Genomic DNA, 15,640 nt, shown 5'->3' with positions numbered 1-15,640 from the left:
CCAAACATCATTATTCATAATAGATTTGTATTCCTGGGCCATGCCATCTTTCCATACTTGCTTCTTTACAACTTCTTCAAAGGTAGGTGGCATTAGGGGAATTTTGAGGTCTAAAATGGGCCTCCTAAGAAAAGTGTACAGCCAAAATAAACTTTATAAGAACCAATAGGATTCAAGATGATGATGTCAACCATGGGGGATGATTCACCATTTTTGGAGTAAAAAAGTAAAAAGATTAAAAAATAATAAAATAATAAAACTACTTTTTCAACTCGTATTTTCAAATTATCTTCACAAGGTTTTACTCAAATTTCGAGCGAGAGTACTCGTTGGATGCAAAATTTAATTCCTCATCCAAGGAGTATCCATGATGCATACTTTCGATGGACCCTGCTACACGAGAAATAAGAAATACATGAAAAAACATGATTGCATCGAAAGTATGCATCATGGATAGTCCTTGGATGAGGAATCAAATTCTGCACCCAACAATGTTGTCGCTCGAAATTTGAGTAAACCAATAGGGAGATAAGTTGAAAATACGAGTTGAAAAAATAGCTTTTTCCTTTTTCCCTCTAAAATTTGATGATGTAATCTAATCTTATTTTATTATTTCCACTATTATTTTATAATTTCCTTAGGATGCCCATTTTAGACCTCAAAATTCCCCTAATACGCAGCTTGAATCAATTTACATCCCTGATATTGACATGGTTTCTTGCTTTCTCTAAAAGTACCTCTAGAGGGAATGTGTCTCTTAGCATCCTATAACGTATCTCGAAGCCACAATGGTCTTTTCCTGGTAAGAGGTTCACTTGGAGGAGATCCAAGGGGTCCATGGGCTCCATGGGATCATCAACAATGTCCCTCTCAGATACTGGCATGGAAGGATCTTCTAGAATATCCATATCATTAGATTTCTTCTCAGGAGGAGGAGGTGGAGGAAGGTCCCTTGCTTTTTCAAGGGCAACATCTTCATTGAATGTAACATCCCTGCTAATTTCAAACTTCCTTTGCCCATAAATATATATTCTAAATGCTTTAGAATTTTCACAAAGCCCAACAAATGTACCTTTTCTTCTGGTGGCTTCCAATTTGTTCCTTTTATCCTTCGGCACATGGAAATACACAGTGCAACCAAATATCCTGAGATGTCCAATGTCAAGCTTGACACCTGTGAATATTTCTTCGGGAGTTTTATTGTCCAATGCTTGATGAGGAACCCTGTTTTGAACATATACTCTTGTATTTGTTGCTTCTCCCCAAAGGAACTTCGACAACTTTTTATCATGGAGCATGGCACGAGCAACTTCCACAATAGACTTGTTCTTTCTTTCACCCACTCCATTTTGTTCGGGATTATAGGGCACAATAGTCTCCTTCTTGATACTTTCCTTCTTGCAAAATCTATCAATTCATTCGAGATTTATTCTCCTCTGTTGTTGGACCTGAAGACCTTTATTTTATTTCCTGTTTGAGTTTAAACTAAAGCCTTGAAGTCCTTGAATATGTTGAAGGCCTTGTCCTTGTGCTTCAAGTAATATATCCATGTTTTCCTGGAGAAGACATCAATGAAAGTTATGTAGTAGAGATGGCCTCCAAGAGAATGTACAAGCATTGGTCCACATATGTCAAAATGAATGAGTTGGAGGATGTCATTAGACTTATTCTGGCTAGAGGGGAATGGTCCTCTTGTCTTCTTCCCACTGTCACATCTTAGACATACTCCATCATGTTGAGCTCGAACATCAGGGATCCAAGAGACCAACTTCTTCAATTTCGGAAGGGATTCATAATGTAGATGAGGCTTGAGCCAACCTTTGGTGCCATAGCTCGCTTTGATGATTAGTATTGTGGGCCATTGCTAGAAGGGGTCTTCCAATGACTCTATAGAGTCCTTCTACTCTTCATCCCAATGTAAAAAATTCTTTCATTCAAGATTCCTTCAGCCAGGTGAGGACTTTTCCTGTTATGAAGGCTACCCTCATTCCTTTATCTTGCGAAGCAGAAATGGAGACCAAGTTTTTCTTTAATTCAGGCACATACATCACTTCATTAAGAGTAATGGATTCCCTAAAGTCCAAATCAAATTTGATATTACAAGGCCCTTCAACGAATATTCAGTGTTGACTCCAAGAATAATTTTTAAGCTTGTCTCCCTCTTAACTAGATTTGAGAGGATTTCCTTATACTCGGAGCAATGTCGAGAGGCCCCACTATCTACTAGCCAGCGATCATATGAATACAAAGGAGAAGAACTAGAGAGGGACGAAATAAGAATATATTTAGATTGACTAGCAGTTGCATTACTTTCATACCTGGAATTTCTTAACCTCTTTTGTGGACGATAGCCTTCTTCGCGATCATTGGGAGAGTCTCTTCTTCTCTCATTCCTTCTTCCATCTCTTCTTGTTGAAAAAAAATGTGTAACTGGGTTTGGTCTTAATAAATATGAAAAGTACTTTTGATTCTTATATATTGTAAAATGAAAGAAAATTATTATTATTATTTTGGAGCATGGATTTTATGCTGAAGGTATTTTATTTTATAGGTCAAGCACCCATTGAGTGCTTCTAGGGTTTGTCCTAGGTCAAGAAGTCAAAAGAGTCATTGTCATATGTTGAAGACCCCATTAGGCACACTGTAACTTGTACAGAAAATTGTTTCGATTAAAAGTGTCAAAATACCCTTGAAGACCAAGTCGGCCTGGCTGCTGGGAAGTCGGACTATTTTGAGGAGCCACGTCCACCTTGAAGATCCTATATAAAGGAGGGAACTCGACCTCCTTCAGACACATTCATCACTCACTTATTCAAGCAAAGGAGAAGAGCAAGAAGGCAAGCGAAGAACAAAGAGGACGAAGAAAGATTGCTTTTGGGCTAATTCTCTCTCACACGTGCAAAGAAGAGAAGTTATGGTTTGCAACTTCAAGGTCGAAATTCTCTATCTACTACTAGGTCACCTACTAGCCATAGACAAGGAAGCAAGGCAAGCGGAGTTGATGAGAGGCCTTGGAAGGCTAATTTCACTCACACGTGTGGATGCAGTAGCAGTTGCAGGGGGCCGAAAATTTCATACCTGCAGTAGAGGCCGAAATTCTGAAGTTGGGGGTCGAAGTTGTGTTGCTAGAAGAGATTTGATAGGGTTTGACTTGGACAAGGTAAGCACATCATTCAAAAAAGTTGGACTTGGTCTTGGAGGGTATTGGTCTTGCTCTAAAGGTCTTGGAATTCATCAATTGAAGATTCTATACGAAGAGAAGATATTTTTAGGGTTTTCCTCTCAAGAGGAGAGGTTTTGGCCCTCGCTTGCAACCTGCATTCTGTGTTCATGTGTACTATTGTTCTTCCTGTTTTGGTAGTTATTTGATGATATCCGAACATAATAATAAGTGAAGAAGCTAATAAGTAAGAAAAGTAAAAAGACATCACAAGCAGTTATCATAAAAAGAGAAATCATCTTAACCATTTCCCTTTAGATTTCTCAACATGGTATCAGAGCTAAGGTTGGCAAAGGGCATTATGAAGATCTCTACTACATTGAAGAAGTTTCTAAAGAAGTGTTCAAAGGTGGCAAGTCATCTCAAGAAAGGCATCAAAGAAGTATGGAATATCCTATTTACCCCAAAGAAGGAAGTGACCAAGACAAAGGACGAAGGACTCTTCTCAGCACTCATTGGCACATTTCAAGATGAGAGCATTTGGGTGATCGATAGTGGAGCATCAAGACACATGACTGGTCATCACAAGCAACTAAAAACATTGTCAAAAGGAAATTCTTCTTACTCCGTAGAGCTTGGTGATAATAAGAGCTATCCTGTGAGAGGAATTGGATCAACCTCAATAGAGCTGGAGAATGGAGGCAATATTCATCTCAACAACATCCTATTTGTTCCAAGTTTGCATAAGAACTTACTCTCCATTTCAAGTCTAGAAGATAAAGGTGATAGAGTGGCTTTCATTGATGGAAAAGTTGTAGTATGGGGTAAAAACTCAAGCATAGAAAATGCTAGAGTGATTGGGATTCATGAAGGAAGACTTTATAGGTTGCTATCTCCTCTTGCTCAAGCTTTAGTTCACATTGAAATCAGCCCATGTGAACTTTGGCATAGAAGATTCAGTCATCTCCATTTCAAAATCCTTCCAACTCTAAATTCAATAGTAGATGGAATCCCTGAATTGAAAGAAGATCACGAAGGAGTATGCAAGGGGTGTGCATTGGGTAAAAACACCAAGAGACCATTTGGAAGTAGTGCTTCACAGTCAAAAGAAGTCTTGGATATTATTCATTCTAATGTTTGTGGTCCTATGACTCCTAAATCACTCGGAGGTCATATATATTATGTCACATTTATAGATGACCATTCAAGAAAAAGTTGGGATTACCTAATGAAATCCAAAGATGAAGTATTTACCAAATTTCAAGAATTCAAAGCTGGAGTAGAGAACCTTACAGAAAGAAGAATCAAGATATTAAGATCCAATAATGGAGGAGAATACACATCTAAGGAAATCATAGATTTCTGTAAGGAGTTTGGGATTAAGAGGGAGCTGATAGTCCCATATAATCCCAAACAAAATGGAGTTGCAAAATGAAAGAATCGATCCATTGAAGAAAGTGTAAAAGCAATGCTACATGATCAAGATTTACTGAAATTTCTGTGGGGTGAAGCTACAAAGACAGTTGTATACATACAAAATCAAAGTCCCCACAGGTCACTAGATAACAAGACTCCCAAAGAAGTGTTCACTGGAAAGAAACCAACTGTAGATCGTCTCCGAATTTTTGGTTGTCCTGTCTATATTCATATACCTAAGGACAAAAGGAAGAAGTTGGATCCATCTGGCATGAAGGGAATGTTTGTGGGCTACAGTAACTCTTCTAAGGCCTATAGGATCTACATAAAGGAAGAACGCCGAATAGAATTCAGGTGAGATGTGATATTTGACGAATGTATTGCATTCAAGAAATCAAAGGATCTCCCTATGGAATCTGATGATGAAGAACTTCTGATATTTGAAGAAGAAGGTCCATGTGAACTTATACAACCTACAGTAATCCCCGAAACTAGAAAAATACCTAATTGGTTGAAGTCTACACTTCTAGATGCAGAAGGTCATGGAGAAACTCAAGGTACATTCAGGAAAAGCAAGAAGCCCAAATGATATTCTGGGTGTGTAACCTACATGAAAAAACTAATAGAAGCAGAGCCATCCACTTTTGAAGAAGTTGTCAATTGCCAAGAATGGAAGGATGCCATGAATGAAGAATATCAATCTATAATGAAGAATGGAGTTTGGGAGATTGTACCTAGGCCTGAAGACAAATCCATCGTAACTTCCAAATGGCTCTACAAGATCAAACATACAACAGATGTAAGTATTGATAAATGTAAGGTAAAATTTGTGGCTAGGCGCTTCTCTCAACTAGAAGGCGTCAACTATGAAGAGACATTTGCTCCAACAACAAGGTATACAACTATTCGTTCTTTGGTCTCTTTGGCAGCATTAATGGGATGGAACATCCACCAAATGAATGTCAGGACTGCATTCCTGAATGGCACAATTGATGAGGAAGTCTATATAGAGCAACCCTTGGGATTTGAAGTTAAAGATAGAAAGGCATATGTCTGCAGATTGAAGAAGGCATTATATGGCCTCAAGCAAGCACCAAGGGCATGATATGCTAGGATGGATGCATACTTACAAAGATTAGGCTTCACAAAGAGTTATGCTGATTCGAACCTTTTTATTAAGGTTGTGAAGGGAGAGTCTGTGATCATTCTTCTGTATGTGGATGATCTTCTCTTGACAGGTGTGGAAGATCGAATTGAAGAATGTAAGCAACTAGCAACATAATTTGACATGAAGGATCTAGGGTTGATGCACTACTATTTTGGACTAGAAGTTTGGAAAGGACCTGATGAGATCTATCTATGTCAAGGAAAGTATGTGATCAAAATGTTGAAAATGTTCGACATGATGGATTGCAAACCAATGACAACCCTGATGATCACGAACTTAAAAAGACTAAGGAGTTCCGAATCAAGCCATGTGGATCCTTCCAAGTATAAACAATTGATTGGCTCACTGATGTACTTGGTGAACAGTCGACCAAACATGTGGTTTGCAGTAAATGATCTCAGTCAATTCCAAGTGGAGGCAAGGCATGATCATTGGATAGTAGCAAAACATATACTGAGATATTTGCAAGGAACCATCCACTATTGTCTGAAATATGATCGAAGGAATGATGTCCACTTGATTGGATATATAGATTATGACTGACGAGGAAATGAGCAAGATGGAATTAGCACTACCGGAGGATGTTTTAGTTTGGGATCCTCCATGATCTCATGGATGAGCAAAAAACAAGAAATAGTTGCTTTGAGTAGTGCTGAGGCTGAGTATATTGCAACTTGTGAAGAAAGCAGAGAAGCTGTCTGGTTAAGGAAGCTACTATCCGACCTATTTGAAGGACCAATGGACCCTACAGTCATACATTGTGATAAGAACAATTGTATAAGATTCTCTGAAGACTCAATATTTCATGGAAAGACAAAGCATATCAACAACAAATATCACTACATTCAGAAGCTAGTACAAGATGGTGTGTTGTAGCTACAATACATCTCCACCGATGAGTACGTAGCTGACATATTGACAAAATCTCTTCCCAATAAGAAGCTTGTGCATTTGAGAGACAAGCTTGGTTTGGTTGATGTATCCTCCTTGGTTGAGAGGGAGAGATAGGCACATCATTCTTTTCTTCAATTGAGAAGACAAAATGGAGGATTGGGTAAGCATCTGGCATCCGATATTCTTTGAGGATGAGGTAGGGCATCCAAGATAAGAGTAGTCGTGGAATAATATTCTTTGAGGACTAGCTATCCAAGATAAAAATAGTCCAAGGAAGGTCATACTCTGTGAACACCCGGGGGGGGTATGTATCTTAAGAGACAATGGTGATGGTGTCTATAAATCATTGGTCTCGCCGGCATTGTGCTCTGATCTTGTGGAGAGATAGAGCTATTAGTCAAGGCCTTGCTACATGACAATGTTGGTTGATATGATGCTAAATAGATGGGTTACCAATCTGACTCTTCTTATGAGATCTCTTCAGATTGAGAATGTCTAAGTACCATTTATGAATACCTCCCTAGTTAAGAGGGAGTGTCGAAAAAAATGTGTAACTAGGTTCGGTCATCATAAATATGAAATGTACTTTTGATTCTTGTATATTGTAAAATGAAAGAAAATTATTATTATTCTTTTTGGAGCATGGGTTTCATGCTCAAGCTCTTTTATTTTATAGGTCAAGCACCCATTGAGTGCTTCTAGGGTTTGTCCCAGGTCAAGAAGTCAAAAGAGTCATTGTCATAAGTTGAAGAACCCATCAGGCACATTGTAACTTGTAAAGAAAATTATTTTTATTAAAAGTGTTAACATACCCTTCAAGACCAAGTCGGCCTATTTTGAGGAGCCATGTCCACCTTGAAGAACCTATATAAAGGAGGGAACTCGACCTCCTTGAGACACATTCATCACTCACTCATTCAAGTGAAGGAGAAGAGCAAGAAGGCAAGCTAAGTGTAGGAATTTACAGGGTAAGTTCTTCAGACAGAACACCAAAGGACACTGCTCACAAACAAATCACAGATCAATACACCAGTATTCTTGACGTGGTTAAAACCCTCAAAGAGAGAAACATTCCATGGCTTGAGCCAATGCGACCACTTCAAGCAATTTATTAATAAAAGAATAAAATTTACATAAGCTTCTCTCATGAACGGTTACCCTACAAATGACCCTCCATGCTCTTTAAATAGAGATCATGGACCATTCGAGTGTTAAGCCACGAATCAAGTGTTGGTAATACTGAGGAGAGAATGAACAATCGGATCACTTCATGTCTAGAACATATCATGACTGTCGAATTGTAAGTTACAAAAGTACATAGTAAAGAAACACACTTTACCTAACTCTACACTAGACCAAGTTATACTTAACTATTTCCTATGTGTCGGAATATCCTAACACTAAGAAGGAAGAGGACGAAGAAAGATTGTTATTGGGCTAATTCTCTCTCACACATGCGAAGAAGAGAAGCTAGGGTTTGTAGCTTCAAGGTTGAAATTCTCTATCTACTGGAAGAAGGGTCTACGAAGTCACCAACTAGCCCTAGACAAGGAAGTAAGGCAAGCGAAGTTGTTGGGAGGCCTTGGGAGGCTAATTTCGCTCACACGTGTGGATGCAATGGCAGTTGCAGGGGGTCGAAAATTTCAGACCTACAATAGAGGCCGAAATTCTGATGCTAGGGGTCGAAGTTGTGCTGCTGGAAGAGATTTGACTAGGTTTGACTTGGACAAGTGAAGCACATCATTCAAAAAGGTTGGAATTGGCCTTGGAGGGTATTGGTCTTGCTCTAGAGGTCTTGGAATTCGTCAATTGAAGAGTCTATAAGAAGAGAAGATATTTTGCAGGTTTTCCTCTCAAGTGGAGAGGTTTTGGCCCTGGCTTGTAGCCTACATTTTGTGTTCATGTGTACTATTGTTCTTCTTGTTTTCATAGTTGTTTGAAGATATTGAACATAATAATAAGTGAAGAAGCTAGTAAGTAAGAAAAGTAAAAAGAAATCACAAGCAATTATCATAAAAAGAGAAATCATCTTAACCATTGCCCTTTAGATTTCTCAAAACTTCTATCATCTCTTCTATCATATGACCTGCTATTGTTGTAGCCACAATTATTGTTGTAGGACCATGAAGTATTTCTTCTTGGAGCATCTCGCTTCTCAGGGAAATCTCAAGCATAGTGACCTTTTCGATGACAATTGTAGCGTTCAACATCTCTATCTCATCTTCTTGAGTCCTTGGAGTCTCGGATGGCTTGAGGTCTTCTTGCATTAGATGGATTTCCCTTTCCTTTCTTCTTATTTTTTTCTTCCCTTGAGCAACGAAGGCAATAGGCTCTCCCTCATTTGGGCTTTGAATTTTTCCCCTAGATATCATCATTCTTTCCTCTTGATTGCATAAAGCAAGTAGCTCATCAAAAGAAGGAACCCTTTCCCTATTGTTGATAGAAGTAATGAACATGTCCCGTGATAAAGGAAGGCCACTAAGGGCAGTGATCACCAATTCCTTGTCAGGTACAATTTCTTGAGTAGTCTAGAGTTGATCCCTGATTTGAGTGATTCTCATGAAGAATGGTTGCACAGTGTCTCCCTTGTGCATCTTAAATTCCTTGAGTTGATTTTTCAAATCCATAATGTGGCTCAAATTGTTCACTTCATACATGCCAACAATCTTATTGTACATTTATTTGAATGTCTTCAAAGATGAAATATAAACAAGTAGATGATCTCTTAAAGAATCAATAATGATCTTCCTAGCTTTAATCTCATCTTTCTTGTACTTGGACTAGACAGCTTGGGGAGCATTTTCTCATGGCACTGAAATCTTTCCTTCAACATATTCAAAGACATCATACTATTCTAAGGTGACATTAATCCTGGTTTTCCAAGCTGCAAAGTTAGATACATCAGCTAGCCTTTCATTATCATTGAAGTATGAGATAGACATTTTTACCAAACCAAAATGATTTTTTTTTTTTGTCAGCTGCTCGAAGATGGATGCTCTTGCTCTATGTCTGTTGGGTTTGTCTTCACTTCAGCTCTGATACCATGTTAATTCGTTTCAAGTATTGTTCTGTGCTGCAACTATCACTTCAACAATTTCCAATAGCATCCAATTTACAATTTCCACCTCTTCAATTAACCAATAACAACAGAGCAATAGAAGACAGAACAATTTTACAATATGCACAATGAAAGACAGTAAAGAGACAAGACACAATGTTTGGTCAATGACCAAGGAAAAACCCCACAAGGGGGGAAACCCTTTGCAATTATTCTTCTATTAGATTGTCTTCAAATGTTCAGCAAAGAGAGTACATCATCCAAGAGTCAAAATCAAGCTTTAACTAGCCAACATCCAATATCCAATCAAGTCAATATGCCAAGCAATTATCCAAATCAGCGACGAGAGAGAGAGAGTCAACAAAAGTCAACTCTGGTGCAACTGCAAATCTGTCCAAGTCAACAGCAGTCAACAACAGCAATGTGTGCCCTAATCAGTTAACAGTCAACAGTCAAAACAGTCCTCCAAGAGCTCAGTCAAGGGTCTTCCAACTCGGCCTCTTTTGCTGGTCAAAACTTAGTGAAAACAGTCCCAATCTGGGCGGTCAAACTCAGTCAAGGCAGTGATGAAGCCTGCAGTAAAAGTCTGAAATCAGTTTGCCGTCAAAGTGGCCAGACTGCCTTGGTTTTTGCGCCCTTCAATGCAGCCTAGTCAAACAGAATATCCCAAGAGAAATTGCAGTGAAAATCAGTCAAAAAGCCCCTGGTCAACGCCCTGAAATAGATCTGAAATTTGGCCAATCAAAAAGAGACACCTGCCCTTAGCACATGCGAAAGATTCCTGAGCTGTACAAACCAATCAGATGAGGAGAGAGAAGAATGTGTTGCGTCGATGATTTAATGCCAAATGAGGACTCGACTTGTACTCATATGTGTTGGAGAAGGGCTTGTTGAGCTTCGAGGCCGACCTGAACAAATGTGCCAATGTGGGTTTCATCATCAAAAATATATATTTCCTTGTCCAAATTGAGTGCTTCAAAAGTCAATTTTGGTCCTCTCGGAGAGAAGAATTTCGTCCAATGGTTGGAATTTGTCACTGAGCTGCCAAATTAACAAAAAGTAGAATATATGAGTAAGAATTTGTACTCACTAACTCAGATGTGACAAAGTCCCAAATTTAGTCAGTAAATAGAAGTCACAAGTGCTTGGACACATTTGTACTATATAGTATAAATATCTAAGACAATAGATATGGTCAAATTGACATAGCCTGATGATGTACTACAGGAGTCTATACATTTGCTTTGGACTCTAATGAGTGAAATTTTTGTAGGGAGAAAAGATACAGACTCATTAAATATGCCTAAGACGTTTCCAATGTCCCAACAAAGGAAGCAAATTGACAGCCACATGGAATCCTATATCATACAGCTGGAAAAATATTAAGTAGATGCATTATACTTGCATAATGCATGGGCTCAAATTTGCTTTTATTTGGGTCCACCTTTCAACAGCGTACACAAAACTGTTGATACATTAGCAGTTTTGTTTTTTGTCAACTTATATCCAAATATGGTATGATCCCCACAAATATGCGTTAGGAACCCCCCATTGAGACCAATGACAATTAACACAAGTTCTCACCCTCAGAATTCGTACTGGCATCAACACAGATGTATACAAGGAAACGCAGCCAAGCTAAGATGACATAATTATTACAAAACGATGATCATATTTGAAGCGAAGTATAAAAGAAAGAAAAAACTAGATGTGCAACCCTAGCTTTTGAAAACTATACGGGCAAGCATCCTCAAAGTTCACAATTTCACTGACAGAAATGGCTAGAACATTGTGAGAAAATAAGAATTGAGGCGATGAGCCTGATGAATGAGTTTCTGGAATCCAATCAGCCTTAGGATATAACATATATGTAGCCCAGGTTTTCTCTTGTGCTCATCCTTTGGCTCCTGCATATGTTGATCTTGATGTATACATTTCACTGACATAAATAGCTAAAATAATGTGAGAAAATAACAATCGATGCAGTGAGCCCTACAAATGAGTTTCCAATCAGCCTTAGGATATGGCAGATATGTAGGCCAGGCTTTCCCTTGTGCCTGTCCTTTGGCTCCTGTATACTTTGATCTTGATGTACATATTTATAGATTTTTATTGAGATTTATGATGCATTATTCAAACAAAAAAAATCAAGACCATGAATTAAGGAAGTGAGCAGGCCATGACTATGAACAGCATTGAATTGCATTTAAAAATGTTCCAACTTTAAGTAAGATCCAATAACCTAATCTCTAGATGATATAATCACAATACACATAAGAGTTGCAGATGAATGTTTGCATTTCATATCATCAAACTTACCGAAATAAAGATGTCAGTTCCCTGTGGTATCGGATACCCATCCTTGTCCCCTCTATACCCACCTGTAAAAGGGAGAAACAATATAGTCAATTATCATTATGATTCAGTTACTTACCAAAATAGCATGCCAAGTACTTTTAAGTTATCATAAACAAATCCATAGAAAACAAATCCTAACTACTCGAGTATATCTTAATCCATGTGGGGATCATCCATGGCTGCAACTGATCTGAACAACATCTTCCTAGTTAGTTCACTAATACAACAGATTAAATTCAAATAAGTCCCAAAATAAATTGGGCAAACTAGTGACTTCGAGGAAGCCTTAGTCCATGCTATTAGTCTCTTATTACTCTATTTTCTATGGCTATTTATTATTTTTTTACATCCGTTTGCCTCGTATTCATTGAAAAATATTTTTTACATAAAATTTTACAAATTCAACCCTTGAAGGGGGAATACTCGGTCTTTATAGACCCTCATAATATTTACCCAATTTGGCGACTTAATATGATCTAGTCGACCAAATAATTTGTAATAAAATAATTTAGCCAATTCGCTTAAATTATTCCCAAATCACTTTTACAATTGGCTCGACTAAAACACTAGGACTCACCTAAGACTTCGACAATAAATTCCACCCTAGCTTTGGGGGGAGGCTGGAGAGAAAAACTATGCCAATCATCTGTGTTTAGAAACACTGACAATCAGTGAGATGAAAAACCTCCTAGGATGAAACTCGTCGCCAAAATCATAGGCTTACCTAGGTTGTTACATGATTAAACAGTTGTACTAACATCATTTACATTACAAATTTGCACAATGGGTTTGCAATGACAAGACAGACTGTTCGCTGATGATTTTGAACTTTGAAAAAATTCCTTTGAGCTCTTGGATCCTGCTTCCTTGGAATGTTGGAAAAATAGGTGCAAAACTTGATGCCGACTTGATGCTCCAAAAATCAATTTTTTTAATTTAATCTTTCATAATTCTTCTAGGTTGACTTAGGCATGTGGGAATACCTCCTGATGCTACACAAAAATCAACACTCACTCTTAACGAGGGACATGTTAGATTTTGGTAGCATCGGACAGGTGTTCTAGTCTCAATTTGTGTCTAAGAGACTAAGGTGTTGATTTATGGTAGCATCAGATGTGCTCTAAGCCTCAAAATTTGCGGGGAGGCTAGGACACATGTATTCCACAATACCCAAAAATCATTTTGGGAAATTCCACCCAGAGACGGTTTTATTAAAATAATTAATTATTTTTAATGGGTGCCTAAGTCTAAACTTAGGAAATTAAAATAATTAAAGGGTATTAATCAAACTGAGGGTGAAACTTCTAGAAGAAGACGAGGATCAAGCCAAAATGATCTGAGCCATTGATTAAAATCTAATCTGGGTCGTTGGTTCTCAACGAGAAGATTATAAGAGGAGGCTTGATGGGCATTTGGAAAACACATTAGAGAGAGATCGAGAGATCGAATTTCTCAGAGAGGGTAACGCAACAGTTGCTAGAGAGAAGATCTAAGTGATTTCTTACAGTGTGGGGTGTGGATTGTTTCGGTTGGAGAGTTTCCTAATCCGGGAATACATCGCAGAGGAGGTAGAGAGAGATCCAGAAGAGGCAGCGCAGAGGCCACGCTGGGCAGCGTAAGGCCAAGCAGAGGTAGCACAGAGCTTCATATGGAGTTCGAATTCCAACTAGGAGAGACTAGTTTCAGTACAGGAAGCCAAGGTGTGAGACCAGAAGGCCTGAAGTTTGAATCTCCAAACAACAAGAGATCTAAGAAGAAGTGACATAGATCACCAAAGAGGTTGACGGAGAACTGCATAGGCTGATGCAGAAGTTGTGTAGAACCAGTGTGGGGCCAACGATCCAGGGCTTGGATTAGTGTCGGATCGCCAGTGATAGTGTGAGGTATTTCTCATTAATCTTATGCCAGTCAAATTCTCTGTATTGGATAGCCAGTAAGGCATCTAAAGATTGTATTCAGAAAACTACTACTTAATAATACAAACCCTCAGCTGTTGCACCGGTTTTCCCACATTGGATTTTTTCGGGAACATTTGTCCAAAAATAATAGTGTCATGTGTTGTGTATTTCTTTCTTGCTCAGTTTCTTATTTCCGTGTATAATTTGAATTGGTGAAGGCTGTAGAGTATTAGTTTCGGTATTTGTTGTAGAATGCAGTAGTTTCAGTATTTGTTGTAGAATGCAGTAAATAATGTGTTCAGTAATTAACAAATAGAAGGAACTTAATCAGTTGCTGCAGTAGAAATTTGGGTCTTCCAAATTTTCGCATGGTATCGGAGCTGCAGGTGAAGCAAGAGAGTAGAGCCAGAAGAGCCCAGCGCTGAAAAGAAAGAGGGAAGTTGAAGTGCCGCGTAGGCAGCAAATCGAATCCCAGAGGGATTGCGCAGTCTAGGCTAGGAGGGCAAAATTTTCGTGGGAAAATCTCTCTTTGAGTGAGTCGACAGATAGAAAGATTTCCAGATCAAAGTTTGCCAGTGTCAGAGGGAGCAACGCAGAAGCATCAGCGCAGAGCAGTTTTCTAGTGAGATGCAATTTTCTGCAGCAGTTGCTGGGGCAAAAAAGCGTCAGAAGGAAGAAGGAGACACTGTTGAGGGAATTTCTTCCTCAAAGAATTCCAAGCTAGGGAATTTGATTTCTCTATTGCTAAGTAGCAACAAAGAGGAGTAGATCTACTAACTTCAGTAGGGACTGCGTAGGCTAGCTCAATGTTGCGCAGAGGAGAGAGGAGGCAATTCGACATTTCGTTGGATGGGATAGCAGCTAGTGGGTTAAGAGATCAAGATCAGTTAAAAGGTGCATCCAACTATGTGATCTAGAAGGCAAGGATCTCATGCCTTCTAAATGAGCACGATCTCAAAACCTGTGTCGACAATGTGGTAGTTGTACCCGCGGATCCAGATCCGCTCAAGAAATACAAGGCTGAAATGGAAAAGGCCAACCGATTGATTCTTGACGGAGTGAGAGATCACGTAGTATGTCACATTGTCGGCAAAGATATTGCCCAACAGATGTGGGAACCATTGGTCACGCTATCCAAAGGATCTTCCGAGCAGCGGAAGATGTACTTGGAGCAAAAGATGAGATCCACGCAGATGCAGAAGGGGGAACACATTGATCTGTTCCTAGCGAAGCTTCAAGAAATCCGAGACTCGTTGGCCACTGCGGGGTCAACATCTCAACCTACCGAGATGGTGAGGCTGGCCTTGAATTTAGTCTCAGAAGAATGGCAAGTATTTGTCCAGAGTATCCTGGGCAAAGAGAGATTCCCATATTGGGAAGGGATGTGGGCCGCTCTTCAGCAAGAAGAGATGAGGAGAGACTTAGTCAAGTGCAAACTTGATAGCAGCAACAGCAGTGGGGCGAAGCCTAAGGAGGAGGAAGAAAATGCAACCCTTGCATCTAAGGGGCAACAATTGCAGCGGAAGAAGAAGAAAGATGTTTTGAAGATCAAGTGCTTCTAGTGTAGTGAACTTGGTCACTATGCTACGTAGTGTCCTCTCAAGAAGAAGGACAAGGACGAGAAGCATGATCCCAAGGCTGCATTCGCAAAGATCGAGGAGGAGTTTGCCATGGTTGCCAAGATACGT

General features: G+C 39.1%; 1 protein-coding gene across 1 annotated transcript in view; it reads right to left on the bottom strand.

The window, feature by feature from the left end:
* The window catches only part of CYP97B3 (cytochrome P450, family 97, subfamily B, polypeptide 3), a 374,464-nt gene that overhangs the window by 36,741 nt on the left and 322,083 nt on the right, over positions 1-15,640 (bottom strand). Inside the window, exon 12 of the mRNA XM_089371882.1 lies at positions 12,016-12,077. Within this exon, the coding sequence (XP_089228008.1) occupies positions 12,016-12,077 (62 nt within the window). The remainder of the gene's footprint in view (positions 1-12,015; positions 12,078-15,640) is intronic.

The sequence above is a fragment of the Pinus tabuliformis genome, chromosome 8 (genome assembly GCF_031772625.1).
Source record: "Pinus tabuliformis cultivar Carrire ecotype Pingquan chromosome 8, CPIR1, whole genome shotgun sequence".
NCBI lineage: Eukaryota > Viridiplantae > Streptophyta > Pinopsida > Pinales > Pinaceae > Pinus > Pinus tabuliformis.
The sequence above is the reverse complement of the archived record's forward strand: the minus strand, read 5'-3'. Positions and strand labels throughout refer to the sequence as shown.